Consider the following 16,621-nt stretch of genomic DNA (forward strand, 5'->3'; position numbering starts at 1 on the left):
CCAAAATGACAACATAGTATATTCATCAGCTCCCTAAGTTATTTTAAACTAATGCTGAATAGCATAACCTTCGTGGAGCTTGGATTTAGTACAGAACACTGGAGTGCATTTGTTTACACTACTGTTAAAACAATCAGACAGTCATTATTTCTGTGCAGTTAAGACTACTTCCGCTTCAGTTGTTATTTCACAGCAGGATAACAGGAGAAGGACACGCCCAGTAGTGATAATCTAGGGATCTGGAAAATTCTACCAGAGCTGTACCTGTGTCGCCAGGAAGGAGTCTGATCTGCTGTGGATCTGGCTGATCTACTTTACACGATATTGTACATCTTATATTACCACATAACTTCATATCCATATTTATTGCATTATACACACCGATCAGGTATAATATTATGACCACCGTCCTAATATTGTGTAGGTCTCCCTTGTGCCTTCAAAACAGTTGTGACTCATCAGAGAACGGACATGGGCCTTCTGAGGGTGTCCTGTGGTGTCTGGCAACAGAATGTTGTTAGTGGGGGGCCTTTGGGTCCTATGGGTTGAGGGGAGGGTCCTCTGTGGATCATCCCACAGATACTTGATCAGTTTGGGATCTGGTGAATTTGGAGGCCAGGTCAACACCTTGTGCTGTTTTTCATGTTTTTTCGAGTTGTTCCTACAATGTTTTTGGGTGTGTGCCTGTGTCAGGCTGCATCCTGCAAGGTGGAGTGTCATTGCTATGGGGTGGGGGTGCCTGGTCTGGTCTAGGTGGGTGGTACATGTCTAAATAACATCCACACGAATGCCAGGTCCAAAAGTTTCCCAGCAGAACATTGAATTGTCACAAGATGGTCAATGTTATTCACTTTTCCTGTCAGTGGTTTTAATGCTGTGGCTGATCAGTGTATACAGTATATTGTACAGTTATATATATTATATTATTATATTTTATATATTTTGTTAATATTTTACCTCATTATATTCTTATTTTTTACTTGGACTCTTTTTTGATGACTGTAATTCATCTTGTCTCTGGGATAGATAAAGCATCTATCTATCTACCTGATGTATTTCTATGAAGTGAAAAGGAGGAGGCTTCTCTAGCTGATCTGGATCTGAGGAAGGGGAGTTCCACACGTGACTGAGTCGACGCTCTTATACAGAAGCCTGGACGGAGGTAGAACAAGAGCTCAGCCAGAGAGGACTCAGAGCATCACCACCCGGCGGACTGCGATAACGACCCTGTCCTTCTCCCTTGGCGTTTCACTTTTTATTTTACAGACAAATCTGAGTGATTGTCGCAACTCTTCCTCCTCGACCCGCGCACCCAGCCGTCGTCCCTCGTCTCCAGCGGTCCTGCGTCTGTCATCCCGGTGCTTTGAATGTCTCGCCCGGCCGCAGCGGTGTTCGCGGTGCTGACCGCCTGCCTCTGGTGCGCACTGCCTCTGTGCGCGGCGGCGGCGGTGGTGAGGAGCCAGCAGCTCAATGACCGTCCGATCATCGGTAAGAATCGGCCGCATACACCCCACGCCTCAGTGTCTCCCATGTGCAGACGCCGGCTGTAGGCTTCCCTTGGGATTATGATAGCTCTTATGTAATTCCCATCCAGAATGTTCGAGAGAAGGTGTGTGCGTGTGTTTTGTGTGGTTTGTGCGGACATGTATTATTTGCCAGCAGTGGTTATAATAAACCTACAGCCTACAGAATATTTTAGCTGTCTTCTCAAGATACCTCCTTTATGGTTAGAGTGTCTCCGGTTCTTTTAAAGATAATCAGTTTCGCCCAAGTCATCAGTAGGCTACCTATTTCCATCAATTTCTACCTGTAATTTTTAAGTGTTACTCTATCAATTCAAGGAAGCACACTTCACATATGTGTATAAAGGGTGCGTATGCTGTTGATTAACATCCAGTTACAGTACTTTCTGTTTATGTTGACATACCTGTCATCTGCACCGGTGTTATTTGTTTGTCTGCAGATGGCAGAGGGAAACCACCCTTTACTCACATATCTATTATTTAAACAGCCTTCCTTTTTTTGTTTGTCCCTAATAGGTGGCGACTCAGAGATGAATTGTGACAGTGCACTCGGTTGTCCTGAAAGAAACTGCAGTCTTTGTGGTCGGTCATCTGTGACCATGACTCATGATGTGCGGTTTTGAGTAAAGAAGGAAGTGCGGTACTGCTCCTTCAAGAGCCTTAGCAGCTCGTTCTTTAGTTCTAACCACATAGCGTGAGTTATAGCAAGGATACACACAGTGTGTCACCTCATCCAGGTGTGTGCCTGCTCGATTGGTGTCAGATTTTAAGTTTCTGAACTTCTTCCCTGATAATTCTACTCAGCGTTTTATGCAATTCTCTGGTGAATGGAAACTGTTATGTACTTTCAGTTTTAAAGGTTAACCATGAGGATGAGAGACAAAACTTGGGTAATGTCTCGTACAAGGAAGTTTAATCCCAGCCTACATTCCCGTCCTACGTGTGCTGTGTGCTTTTTCTTTCGTTTTCACCAGCAGAATTAAACATCCCCTCGTTTTTGTATCTTTGGATTCAGGAGTAGACTGCTGATGACAACACCTGATCCCATTGCTTTGCCGCGTGATACATCATCAGGACATAGCCAAAGATTGATGTAACATGATGTGAGGCACCGCGGGTGGTTTCTTGAACTACTTTAGATTAAACTTGGTATTGCACATGTTTAAGTGACGAAATGCAGTTAGTATCCAAGTGCAGAAGGAGTAAGTGCAGAGTATGTACATATGTAGAGATATACATGTGGATTTAAATTAAAACAGACAGTGTTCCAGTGTACACAATGACTGTTGACAGCAGGACATGTACAGATATTGCAGCAGGATATTTATGATATAAAACTGGCGATTACAGCAGGATATATACAAAATGTGTGGCTAATATTGGGGCTGTGGCTCTCTAGCATATGACTAGCTTGACTGTCATTCGTGGGGGTTTGAGTCTCAGCTGTGTTCTCACAGGTTTGGGTGTGTCAGAGAACCTCATCTTGAGGTCACACAAGGAGTGCACACACACTGCTGTGAGTATGCTGTGGCAGAGTTACCATTGTATCAACGTTGTCGCACTGTTACTGGTGTGATTGTGACCTTGTGCACCGACTCGATATGACTGAAGGGTGACACGGGGAGTTATATTTTGCCCATGATTATATCTTCCTTGATAGAGGTCTTATGACTCTTTGCAGGGTGGATAATGAATTTAGTTCCAGTGAATCACTTTAAGTTCCCTGGACTGGGCCTTTGCAATCTTGTGATAAGACCAAATAGTTCAACGTCATGCAAAGTCGCAAATGTCGCAATTGCGCATTTGTGCTGCGCCTTCATGCGAGGAAATGACTTTCCTCAACAGAAGGTGGAAGTACTCTATATATGTTATTCAAAAGTGGAGAGCAGAATAGTTAGGACTAGCTTGGTAGCTCGAAAGAGCTACAAACTCTACTGAATGATATGATTTGTATCAGTTTGTCCTGAACTGAGATAAAATCTACAGGTTTCTATAAGACAATGCAACACAACAGGTTCAGGTGCATTGCATTTGCTGGTGGAGTTTGTGAGGCAGTGTTGTTGGTAAAAAGCCAAAAGGAACCATAATTTGAGTTTCACAAAAATAGCAAAAATTTACTAAAAGTTAAAATTTTAGTTCCCTGTTGCTTAACTTTACATCTATGTACTAGCAGCGCAATGTAATCAATCTTCTGTCATGCCAGGTGTGTTGGCGCAGGAAAACCTTCCTGATGATGCCTTTGCTCGTGGCTCCTCTTACATCGCCGCCTCCTACGTCAAGTATTTGGAGGAAGCTGGCGCCAGGGTTGTACCAATCAGGTAAGACATTTAGAGGGGTGAGGTGTAAGCTCCGAGTCATACATGATTGCAAAGACCTAGAATGGATGAACCCGTTGTCACGGTTATGTAGCAGCAGGACCCAAATGCAAGACACTAAGGGGAGACAGGAGCTGGCAACAAAAGGAATTTAATGAAAACTTACAAAACATTAACAAGAGGTGCTGCAGTTGAGAAGCATGGTAATTCAAGAACTTAAATCCAGCAAAACAGGACGGGACCAAAAAAAGAACTTGGGAACACAAGAAACAAACATGGGTAACATAGCAGATGGCCCAACAGAGAACAAAGGAAAAGGCAGGGCTATATATACACACATGGGCAGAGGGGCTAATGAGACACAGGTGAAACTAGTGAGCACACAAGGAGAAACCAATCCAACGATCAAAGGGGGGAAAACACAGGAAGTAAAACAAGACAAGGAACACCAAGGAAGAACTTAACAAAGCAAAAACAAGGAAACCAAATAGGGTCACAGGAAATACTAAAAACTCAGAATCATGATACCTGTTATAGGTGGTATAGATGAAGTAATGTTTTGCCCCGGAGTTCCTGTTGATCCACAAACCCCCGCATCTCCATTGGCTTATCTTTAATGTGTCATATTTATTCATACTGAAGATTTAGAATTGTTATCTGTGAAACTGCAGATGCAGTTGCTTATAATGATAACATGAACTGTTAATACTATTCTCATTCTTAGCTGATAAAGCTCTGATACAGCATGCAGCAATGGAATTCCATTGGAGATATCATTTCTTGTGGATCTAATTCTTAGCTAGTTTTAATAAACCATGACCTGAAAGACTGTCAATTCATACTGATGGTGTACTTGATGAAAGCTGTTGAAGATAGAGGTGATCGACAAATTAAAATAATTGCAGCAAAAACGCAGATCAGAAATAGTGTGAGAACTGGATGTCACACAGTGCTCCTCTGACTGAAACTCCCCCTTCAACCACATTCTTGAGGAAATTAGCAAACCTTTGTGCCTCGGTTTCAATAGCCTACTTGATTTGACAACAACGTGTGACCGACAACAATGAAACTCGAGTGGTTGTCAGGAATAATTGAAAGCTTCAGATTACAGAGTGAGAAGGTTCACTCTAAATAACAAATGGGAATTGAGAAGAAAGAAGGAAGAAGAAAACTAAATTTCATCAAATTTAATTTTCTGCAACTTCATGGAGAAGGGTTTTTATGAACCATTACGAACATTTCATGGATTTTTTTGTACCAATCATCCAAGGAGGGCTAACCTACGCTGGTGCGAGCCATTTAGACTTGTGCGCTCGTCAGTCTGGCTCGCTCCGTAAAAATGCCACCCAAACACTAGTAGGCGCTGTATCTTTTTTGCCAGTCTGGTTAATTTTTGTTTCTATTGCCTGCTTCGCTTTCAACAATGGTGTCTGAATCTTTTGCTGAACTTTCGCCAAACTTTTGTCAAAGACGAGTCATGCAAATGTTTGTTTCTCCGAACCTCCTCAGTTAACCTTTCCACGATGTGTTCCATTTTTATTGATCCAAAACAGTTAATTCACAAATTAAGCCGTAAATACTAAAGCAGAAACGCTACCAAGCAGACCGATCACAGCTTCGCAGTCTGTGTCGCAGCAGCGCGTAGTTACATTTCTGGGGATGTGCACATCAGACTACGGCGTTAGGGTAAGATAAATTAGTGATGGCTTTTCTAGTGGCTACCGTAAAAACGGTTCAGTTATACAGTTTCTGTGTCATACTCTGTGTTCAAACGATAATTCACAGTTAAAACTGGCAGTATAATTGGTTGCAAATCAGAGTGTTTCCCTTCTTTTCCCCTACTGCAATGTGCAGTCTTGTCTTTTGTTATCAAATCACATACGTATATATCACACGTACACGTGATATTGTGGGTTGTGCGACCTATGTTAGAGCACAGACTGGTGCAGTTTTGATGGAAAATGAAAGAATTATCATCTGCTACAATTGTTCCCTACACACAGGCCTCACACACAGACTATCGGGGGACTAGCAACAAGGTGGCATTAGCCAAACTCAGAAACGCAGCAGCATTTGCATAGCCTGGTCGTTACCATCCTACGTTTCCGCCCAAAATTTGATTTCGGTCTCGCACGGAGTCTGGCCCAATTGCACTTCCACGGTTCGCGTGTAACCGCGCCAATCAGCGAACAGTTGAGTGATGACGCGGAACTCGCCCGCCGAGTTGCTTGTAGTCCAGCGAAGCTTGTAGTTCGACAGTATAGCAACAATGGCGACGGAGGAAGAGACGCTAGAAGCCATCCGCGAAGTTGTCTCAACTCTCGAGAGCATCACGGAATTAAAACCAGAACAAGAGGCGTCTTGTCAATTTTATAAATGATAAATTTTATAAATTTATTTAACTGGAAGCGGAAGTGGTAAGCGTAAGAGCCTGAACTCCGGCGCACAATATACGTCATTACCAAACGTTGCTGATTGGTTAAGGGAACTCCAATGATTTTAAACCTCAAAATAAGCATCCGCCCATTACGGAGACAGATTCCTATTACATTGTGCCAGACTACGTGCGAGACCGAAATCAAATTTTGGGCGGAAGTACGTAGGATGGTAACGACCAGGCTAGCATTTGCATGCACTTCCCTAAAAATACTCCACAGAGCAGAGTATTTGCATATGGATAATATGATTCAGATCAGGGTCAGCAAACAAACTTATATAAGATCAAGTCATACATACTGTCAACAGCATATGGTATGTATATACATTGTTTGAACAGCAGTATCAATCAGTTTACTTTTCACACTTATAGGGGGACTCCTTTTATAGGAGTCCAGCTGGAAAATTACTAAAGAGCTATCATTCCTGTCAGCTGTATGTCTCAGTCTGTGATCCCTGTCCGACTCCCAGCCATCTCAGTCATGGTGCCCAGTGCGAGTTGAAGTGGGCGGGGCCTAAGCAAACAACAGTGACTGTTTTCTGATGTTTCTGTTGTTTGAAATGGTTTCTTGGCTTGTAACATCTTAGCAAGTTTCTACTGTGATCAGTATTACATTTGACTTTTTTGGATAATTGATAGACTTGAACTATTTTTAATGTTTTGTGTGTGTGTCATGTGTTCACCAGAATAAACCGCACTGTAGAGGAATATGGCAAGCTATTCTCCTCGATAAATGGGTGAGTTGACTGCATGTGCTTGCTTCTTAATATTGACATAAGACTTTTACTGCCATAGCACTGTATTTCCCTGGAATTCTTGCTGCATAATCTGATTGAGACCTCCAAGACTTGTCATAGCCGGACTCAGAGCTTATCAATATCGATATTTGTAACACGCAATTTGGATTTCATCATGGTGTGTGTCTCAAGTCATGTATAGAGGAAAAAACAAACATCGGCAAGCAATTAGGTAATAATTGGCAGACTATCTGCTTCATGCCTTTGACCTTTTCAAGTTCTCACTGTTGCTTATCATCACACATCATTTTTATACTCAAGGAAATCTTCAAGCACCATGTGGCTTAAATGTCTAACGTGGAATGGTGTCTCTTTAGGTTGTTGCTGCCAGGAGGAGATGTGGATATTAAGACATCACAGTTCAGTCGAGCCGCCAGGATCTTTTACAACTTGGCTCTGAAGGTACGGCACCTGATGCGGGCTGCCAAGATCAAGTGACAGCTCAGGGTGTTACTTGAACATTTCAGATCACCCCATAGTAATCTCCTCATTCCTCATTGTCTTTTCATCCGCAGGCCAATGACGCCGGAGACTACTTCCCTATCTGGGGAACTTGCCAAGGCTTCCAGCAGCTGTCCGTCCTCACAGCCAACAAAAACCTGCTCACGCTCACTGATACCAAGGCCGTGGCTCTACCTCTCACTCTCACACCAGGTATTCACATAGGTTCCTCTCTTTTGTTTTACTGTCTGTCTGCTCTGTGAGTTGAATTAGATTCAAAGATACACTAAAAAAACTACAGCAGCCTCTGTGTTATGTGCTTGTGGTGAGATACTCGCTATTTCTCCAGTGTATGGTGCTCTAACGACCCATTATCAGCCAGAGGCTTCAGTCTCAAGGTATGAATGGGGAGGAAACTTCTTGGGGACACATGTTGAGGCTGTGTTGTAAATTGATGGCAGGATATATGTCAGTCCACCTCGTCTGTTCAGAGAGGGGTTTTCCAATTTGACAGAGATTGCTAAAATGTGGACATTCAGGTGTAGACGGACGTCTTGTTCTCCTGTGGTGAGCCATGCATTCATGAAGGGGTTGGACTGAGATATAATCTGCTATCAATTTACAACACTTAACATCTGCCCCCAAGATGTTTCACCCCCATTCACACCTTGGGGCTGGAGTATGTGACTGATAATGGGTCATTAGAGCACCATTTATTGGAGAAAGCAAACGGGATCATACACTTTCCTCCCACTACAAAGTATCTGATCATTAACAGACACCAATCGAGTGATTTTCTGAAGAGCAACATTCACAGATGTTCCTGTTTAAACTCCAACTCCTCACCAGTCTGTTAGAACTGGAGAAGCTCATCGAAAGAAACACCTTCAAAAAATGTCCAGATGCCCTTGTTTTCTTCTTTTTTTTTTTTTTTGGAGCACAAAAAGAGAATAAGCATATTTTCAACAAAGACCTGAGAAGACATTTACTAATAGAGCAACAACTGCTTCTCCTTAACTATGATTGTGCAAAGGATGTTCCTCATTCCATGGCAGCATATTGTCTTTATTCCACCATCTTCATATTTAATGATTAACACTCTTACCATTAAATATCCAGTTGGACTTGTTTCAAGGAACATTTACAGTATAGAAACCGCCCTGTTTTTGTTTGAAATGATTGGATGAAATGGCCCTCATGTGGTTCCCATTTTTTATTTATTGTATTATTTTTTTTTTTTTGTGGTTCCCATTTTCACTACAGTGTTGGAAGTAAGGTTCTTTTGTATTGTTGTGGATATTGTACCATGAATTCAGTTTAGTCTGGACGTTAGGGTTATCTGGGCTCACTCCTCCTCTGCCACCTTGCATGACCAGTCGATGGTTATCATCTTGCTTTGTTGCTCTGGGTAAGGCCGCACATTCAAAGGGGCTGGAGTTATCAATTAGAAGTGACCTTACGAAACCAATGACAAAGTACTTTACAGGATATGAGCTGAAATGGCATGACATGTATCTTTTACCAGCAGTGTAAATTGATGCTCCAGTAGCTGTAACTGAAGCACGATAAGAGGAAGCAACTACTATTTCCATAAGTTGTTAAGAATGTAAGGAGGTGTATTCAATGTTTTTAGTCTATTGATATATTTGTTGTTAACTCCAGCAGTCCTGTCAACTCACAAATCATATTTTGCTGTACCACTTGTTGATACTATAAAGTACTGCCCTTATCCTCTGTCTTAACATCAGTTGCAAACTTTTACTTGTATGGTACACCATGTTTCTCAAGTGTGTCGCCTTTTTTGTTCTGCAGAACTCATACAAGAAAATAAACTTCTCCTTTTTGTGGCATCCCTCACAATGCACATTGTGAAATAGCATTTTAGTCTGTGGTGTTCTCTTGCATTTAACTTTGTCATTGTACCTTTTTAATGAAATGTAGTTCCTCTGTTGTGTTCTTTGTCTCCTTGTAACACAAACTTGTCCGTCCTCCAGCGGCCCAGTCCAGCCGTTTGTTCCAGAGTTTTCCCAAAGATCTGCTGCAGTCTCTGGTTAATGAGAACATCACCTCCAACTTCCACAGCTGGAGTTTGTCACTGCAGGTATTTTCTGTTCTCCATCTGTTTCTTTTTCTTTTCCCCTCTTTTCTTCTGAAAGCTTGATCATTTCCAGTTTACCGTAAACAGTATGCAAAACCTACCTTCAATACAGATACAGGGATGTACACTACTTTATTCTTTTGCTGGTCACAATGAAGTATAGAGGAAATATAATTTTAAGTAATCATTTCTGATTAAACAATTAAAAACTTTCTGCTCAAGTACTTGCAATTCAATGAAAATTAAAGATAAAAAGAGATCAGTATTTTAGTTTTTGCATACACATATTACAGACAACAACGTTAGACCACAAATGTATCTTTATCGCTTTTACGACTAGGCATGGATGGGGATTGAACCCATGAGCTTTGGTTTACAAGACCAACGCCTTACCACTTGGCCACCACACCCTGTAGGAAGCATAAGAAACCACCTGAAACTTTGCGTGAATGAGACTGAGGTCACATTTATGTAGACGCAATTGCATTATGTATGCTTTTGTTTTCTGTCTGCAGCAGCTTGCTGCAGGCTTAAATGTCCTCGATAATATGCATCATACCACTGGTCCTGCTGTAGAAGTTTCACTTTCAACTACAGATTAGATCAACCACAATGGCACTGTCAGTGCTAAACGCTGACTTGTGCGTGCAAGTATTCATGCCAACTATTCATTCATTCATCCATCTTCTATACCCGTTTAGTCCTGTTAAGGGTCACGGGGGTCTGCTGGAGCCTATCCCAGCTGTCATCGGGCGAGAGGCAGGGGTACACCCTGGACAGGTCGCCAGTCCATCGCAGGGCCAATTCATTCATTCATTCATCTTCTATACCCGTTTAGTCCTGTTAAGGGTTCATGCCAACTATCCCCTCCTGAAAACATGTCCCTGCTCGCATGCTTGCCTTGCCTCACATACATTAGAGAATGGGTATGTTTTTTCATGGTTGTGCATTGGTGCTGTGCAGAGCTTTGCCGATGAACAGCTACTTGTTGCAGAGGCAGCAGTGTGCCTATCTTGTATGCCTCTATGTTCTTTGTTTTTATGGTGAGCTCTGCTGTGGTGATTTCCTTACCAGTTAAGATCAACCATTTAAAGTAATCAAACATTCACATTTAATTACTTTGATTAATTTAAAAAATTCAACCCAGTTATATTTTACTCTGCATAGACTGGAAAGGTACATGAACCTCTATAGCAGGGGGCATCCAAAACCCAGGGGCCACACCTTTCTCAGATGGTGACTTCATACAAGAGTGGCTCACTCATGTCAGAGGATTAATGTTCCTGGGGAAAAAGGCAGCATTCAACAACATTAGCATGTCTAGAAACACAGTGGTTTGGCGAATTGAACACTTGTAGATTGCATGTAACACCACACAGCCTTTTTACCGGGGAAATTGATGTTAACTGACTTTGCATTCCAGAAAAGCAGACTGAAAACTAAAATGGCCGACAGCTATCTCTGTGATGCTCTTCACACCTCAACCATCAGACTTCCTCCTGCCCTGCTAACCATCCTTCAGTCCAAAGAATATATACTTAGTACAGAGCTGTACTCAAGTGTTAATGAGTTCAGTTACTTATTTGCATAGCAATCTTAAATATGTGGTATGTCATTGATGCTAAAGAAATCAGATTCTTAAGGTATGAATGGGGATCGAACCCATGATCTTTGGTTTACAAGACCAACGCCTTACCGCTTGGCCACCACACCCTCTTGAAGAAATATTAAATGAGTTATGATTTCAGTTGTGTATGATATCCACCATATGATAGGAAAAAAGTTTCCCGTAAACGGTATGCAAAACCTACCTTCAATACAGATACAGGAATGTACACTACTTAAGACTGCTTAGACTTTTTTTTTGCTAAATTAGTCTTGGTCAATAGGTAATATCTTGACAATGATTGTGATGATCTTGCTATATTGTTTTCACTACGCAGAAGATAGCAATCTGATACGTGTCATCATCATAAGTATCTAGCTAAACCTTCCTTTGGTTTAACTCCCAATAGTCTTTGGAAAGCTACCTTCATTAATTTAAAGGCTAGGCACGGATGGGGATTGAACCCATGATTTTTGGTTTACGAGACCAACGCCTTACCACTTGGCCACCATGCCCTTCAGAAACCTGGAGAAGACGATGCAATCTCAGCTTTTTTTTTGACTACAACTAATTTAAAGTAAAATGTGGTTTTTTAATCAACAGAACTACAGCAAAAATGCCAAGCTGAAGAGGTTTTACAAGGTCCTGTCCACCAACAGTGATGGAAAGAAAGAATTCATTTCCACCATGGAAGGTACTACTTTTTCATGCCTGTCACTAGACAGTAAACAAAAAAAGTTTGTAAAAAAAATGCTTAACACTTTGAAATACTTAGAATTTAGCATTTGGATAACTGTCCACCAGATGGTGCCACAACTTTATAACTTGAAACATTCATCCTTCTTCAGAAGAACAGTGAGTGATGTTGGTAATTATGTTAGTGGTTCTATTTGACATTGGGGAACTTTATAGGTGTTGATAAGAGTTTTTCTCAGTATAGGATTTTTTTTTTTGTCTGCTGACACTGTTTCTGGTTTTCCCCAGCCAACCGCTACCCATTTTACGCCGTGCAGTGGCATCCGGAGAAAAGTTCCTTTGAGTGGATAGAGAAGCCGGGCATGGTCCACTCCAGCTCTGCTATAAGAGCGTGCTTCTACACTGCCAGCTTCTTTGTCTCTGAAGGTAACGCGTGAATTTGTTCTACATTTAATTTTGGCACTTTTCCTCAAAATGGTGAGATCACAGATTTTATCGGCTCTTGTTGCAAAGTTAGGTCATAAGTCAACAAACATCTCACCTCCGTTTGGCAGTTGACTCTATAGGACATCTCATTATAGGCCCAAAAAGATGATGCAAAATCAAGAAATCTCATTGGAAGTCTTTCCATTTCCTTGAAAGAGTGTTTAACTCTTTTGGCTTTAAAAATGTTTTCATTCTTTCACTCAGGTTCATTCTTTGCACTTTCAGTCACACACTATAATCTTCATCCAATCAGCAGAACATGTTTGCCTAGATGCCATGGCATTGCAAAAGTGCAAATTTCTATTTTTATTTCCCTTTCTGAAAACTTTAAAGACTTGTAACACATATTTTTGCTTCAAATAGAGATATCAATTTCATCATTTAATTTACTATTTTATTAGCACGTTACCAATTTTTTTTGTAAATGTGACCCATTTGATCTCAACTGCCGTATCCCTTGAACTGGGTCGTTGAAGCAACACCAACTCATTCAGCTTTATCTCTCTCCCTTCCCTGCATTCCTCTCCTCCAGCCATGAAGAGCAACCACCATTTCTCCAGTCCTGATGAGGAAGAGAGAGCTCTCATTTACAACTTCTCTCCAGTCTACAGAGGCAAGGACGCAATCTTTGTGCAGAACTATTACTTTGATTGATGAACATCTTGTCCCAAACCAAACCGGGAGGAGACGTGACATACAGTAGCCTCGAACGTCAAGTCCCTAACGCAACACAACAGCGATGAAAATGTTGTAAAATGATAGAAGAATAAAATGCCAAAATGCAATCCACACAAAAACACAAAAAATACCAAAAACAAAACGCAAATGGAAAGAAATTGTGCCAAAACATATACATGGAAATCATAAATGGTTTAATGTTAAATAGAATTTTAGATTTTGCAACATCAAAATGTATCAGAATTATCCAGATTTGAGTTTGATTTCACTTCCATGTAGCCTGTCTTCCATTAAACTGCCACCAAACTGTTCATATTCTTCCTGTGTTTACTCATAGTCATATATGCACATACTTGCACACTAGCATTCCATTATGAATTCATGTATTTTTGGATCAATAAAGAATCGGTAAGGTTAACTGAGGAGGTTTGGACATACAGTACCATATAAGCACCTTTATATGGTACTGCGGGACCTAAACGCAAGGACCTACGCACGTAGCCTACACCGGTGCGAGCCATTTATATTGCTCCGTCTGTAACAACACCACCCAAATTTCCTCTCAAAGTTAAGAGTAGATCCTAGTAAAGATAAAAGGTATTCCTAAAGAATCTTAGCTCTTAAGAGTGCTCCTAAGGTGAGATATGTTAAGAGCAGGGAGGAGGACTTTTAGGAGCCTTAGGAGTTTCTTAAGCAGAGGAGAAAATGGCTGAAAGAAGAGGCAGGAGAGATATTCTCGTAACACTGAATGACAATCAAGCTTGTTACAATCACAATATCACCGGAAATGAAAGTCATCACAACACTGAGGTATTTAGCAACAGGAAAAATGCAAAAATGCAACAATGCAGCAGTGATGACTTGGGGCCAAATCTACACCTCAAAACACTTTTATTCTCATTGACCAGTTCAGTCAGAAGCAAACACTGTTCCTCTGTCCAGTTGGGTTTCCTACTTCATTTCTTCTCCATTGCTGTTCGTCTTGTGGAAGATTTGAACACCAACCAACACTGCTTCTTCTAGGCCGGTTAGCAATCACAGAAATTGATGAAAGCTGAGCCATTTTACCCTCGTTAACATCAAATGGATGAAGGGCAAAAATGACCAGCATGGCAAATGAATGGAAGCAAATAAATAGAACTATCAGCATGTGAACACTGTGGTTGTGGGCCTGAGTTTAATCACACATTTTTTAGGATCATTTTTAAAGTATAGCTTACTATTTATTTATTTTGATGTAAAGTATTATTTATAATTACACAGTCTTCATAGAGATTAGATTCTGTTATCAAGTCTATTAATTTGACGGTCCATTCTAGGCCAATTATCACCAAAACTTGCTTTTAGGATCAACCAATCACACCTTCTGAAATGATGACTCATACCTAGCAACAGGGTCAACCACACCTCCTCACTAAGATAAGAGTTTCTGTCCATTCCTTGCTCAGAGTTCTCTGAGAATTTTCTGGAATCACTCCTAAGCTAAGACTCCTAGCTAGGAATTTTTAGGCTAAGTTAGGAGCTCTCTGAGAGGATTCTCAGAATCTTTAGGAATACGGGCCCAGGAGGTTAGAAAGAAATGGAAAGTGTCGGCAGTCACATTACATTCAGTTAAACCTGGGATTAAACGTGGATAATCAGAGAACACCAACTCATCCAATGTTACATGTTGAGTCCAATCATCTGCGAGAGATTACTCAAAATCATCATCAACTAACTGCTGTTTCAGTATCAGCGTGAAATAATGAATGTGACTCTTTAACATTCCGACCTTGCTGCCCGCATTCTGTCTTAATATTTTTGTGTAGTGGCTTCATTTTCAGCACAACAACTTCCTCATCCTGCAACACATGTCAGGCACACATCATTAACATGAAGTAACTGCTCTCATCATGGATTAAAAATGAAATGAATCTTACAGTAACAACCACCATCTGATTATTCTCTACCAATGTCTTCGTCTTCCAAAAACAGATGTCTATTATCCTACTATAAAATACTATCTGATATAGTCTTATGACAGAGTTCATCTATACATGCTGTACATGATTGTATTACCGTGTGTCTCTGTCTTTATTTAAATATTTTATTCTATCAAGAAATATCACATATTTTTATAGCATTTTGTCAGAAAAAAATACATATTTCTATATTTATTTAAATTATTTTCAATTTTACATCACTTCATCAGCCTAATGATACCACTTTGAATAAAAGGAGATGGAAACCTGGAAATGTTGGACGTATGTTCCTCATGCAAAATGTGGCTGAAATGGATTAGTTTACCAGGTTTTAAAATGCAGCTTTGCAGATTGTTTAATGGTTTGTAGTGATTTCATTATTCTTTATGTAATGACATTATCGATTTTTCTTCATTAGCAAACCTTCCAAGACAATTGTACCAAACCTAGGAGGGTCAGCATTTTATTTTGTTCAAGTTTTTTTTTAGTTTTTTTTTTTTTTTAGGCATAAAATAAAAATAATTAATGAATCAGTCATTTTGCTTCCCCTTTGTTAATGACACCAAATCATAATGGGCCTTATTCTTGTTCAAATCTTACTTTGGAACATTCTGTCTTCTATTTATCAGTTCATCTCAGTGGCTTTGGACACACCCACTGAACAAGTGATTGTACAAGTTGCTGTCTTGTTTGTATGACCATGTGTCAAACAATTAGACAATAAAGAGATATGCATTAACCGCACTGAAGCCGGCATCCTTTTTTTTTTTTCTTGCGAAAGAAGGAAGGTCCCAGCAGCCACCTTCACGACAGAAGTGTGGCTGCTACTACTCAGCTGCCACTCACAGTGGTTAACAAAAAATGAATGCAAAATCTGGAACGTAGGCCGATGTCTTGGTACATATTGTGGTTGGGGATTAACACTTTAAGTCCCTAAAAATACATTTAGTTTTAATTAGTTTAAAACTCAAAATTGCCACCCCCTAAAATGCAACATGTTCAAACGTGGGTAAATTTTCTATTTATGCAAAATTGCAGTGAAAAGACAGTTGAAAAAATCTGATCTCAGGGTCTTTCAATCATTTAGAAGTTGTTGCCAGTCCTTTTTTTGGATTTGGCACAAATGTGCAAAGGGTGTAGGCATACAGGTCTCCACTAGATGGCACCATAATACTAATAAATGCAATCGGACTGGCCTGAGCAATGACAATGGAGAGACTGCAGCATATGTACTGTACTGTTTCAGATTCAGATTCAGAAAACTTTTTTTGTCCCCGTTTGCAATTTAAGACACATATGAGTAGAATGACATGTAGAACAAGACACTTTAAAAGAATAAAATATAGAAACCATCTCAGGGTCTTTCAATCATTTATGATTTCCATCTATGATGGATGTAAACATGAATGAAGTGCATAAAGTGTAGACAAGGTAAGCGTAAACAGGAGTGACAGGGATTATATGTTTACATGTATGTGTGCAAACTTGAATCCCAGAATGAGGAGCTGTGGAGTAGTGGTTAGAGAAGCAGCTTTGGGACCAAAGGGTCACTGATTTGCATCCATGGCTGAGGTACCTTAAGC

The 16,621-nt window shown here is 40.6% G+C and overlaps 1 protein-coding gene across 1 annotated transcript; it reads left to right on the forward strand.

The window, feature by feature from the left end:
- Positions 1 to 1,040: 1,040 nt before the first annotated feature.
- Positions 1,041 to 14,222, forward strand: LOC311487333 (gamma-glutamyl hydrolase). The gene is made up of 9 exons (XM_084543581.1): positions 1,041 to 1,488; positions 3,727 to 3,841; positions 6,962 to 7,012; positions 7,390 to 7,474; positions 7,588 to 7,726; positions 9,508 to 9,614; positions 11,821 to 11,911; positions 12,202 to 12,339; positions 12,932 to 14,222. The coding sequence occupies exons 1-9, from the start codon at positions 1,368 to 1,370 to the stop codon at positions 13,051 to 13,053; spliced, it is 969 nt and encodes a 322-aa protein (XP_084399707.1). The 5' UTR covers positions 1,041 to 1,367; the 3' UTR covers positions 13,054 to 14,222.
- The last annotated feature ends 2,399 nt before the right edge of the window (positions 14,223 to 16,621 follow it).

This window comes from Chelon labrosus, assembly GCF_963514085.1.
Source record: "Chelon labrosus genome assembly, chromosome: 4".
In the NCBI taxonomy this organism is placed as follows: domain Eukaryota; kingdom Metazoa; phylum Chordata; class Actinopteri; order Mugiliformes; family Mugilidae; genus Chelon; species Chelon labrosus.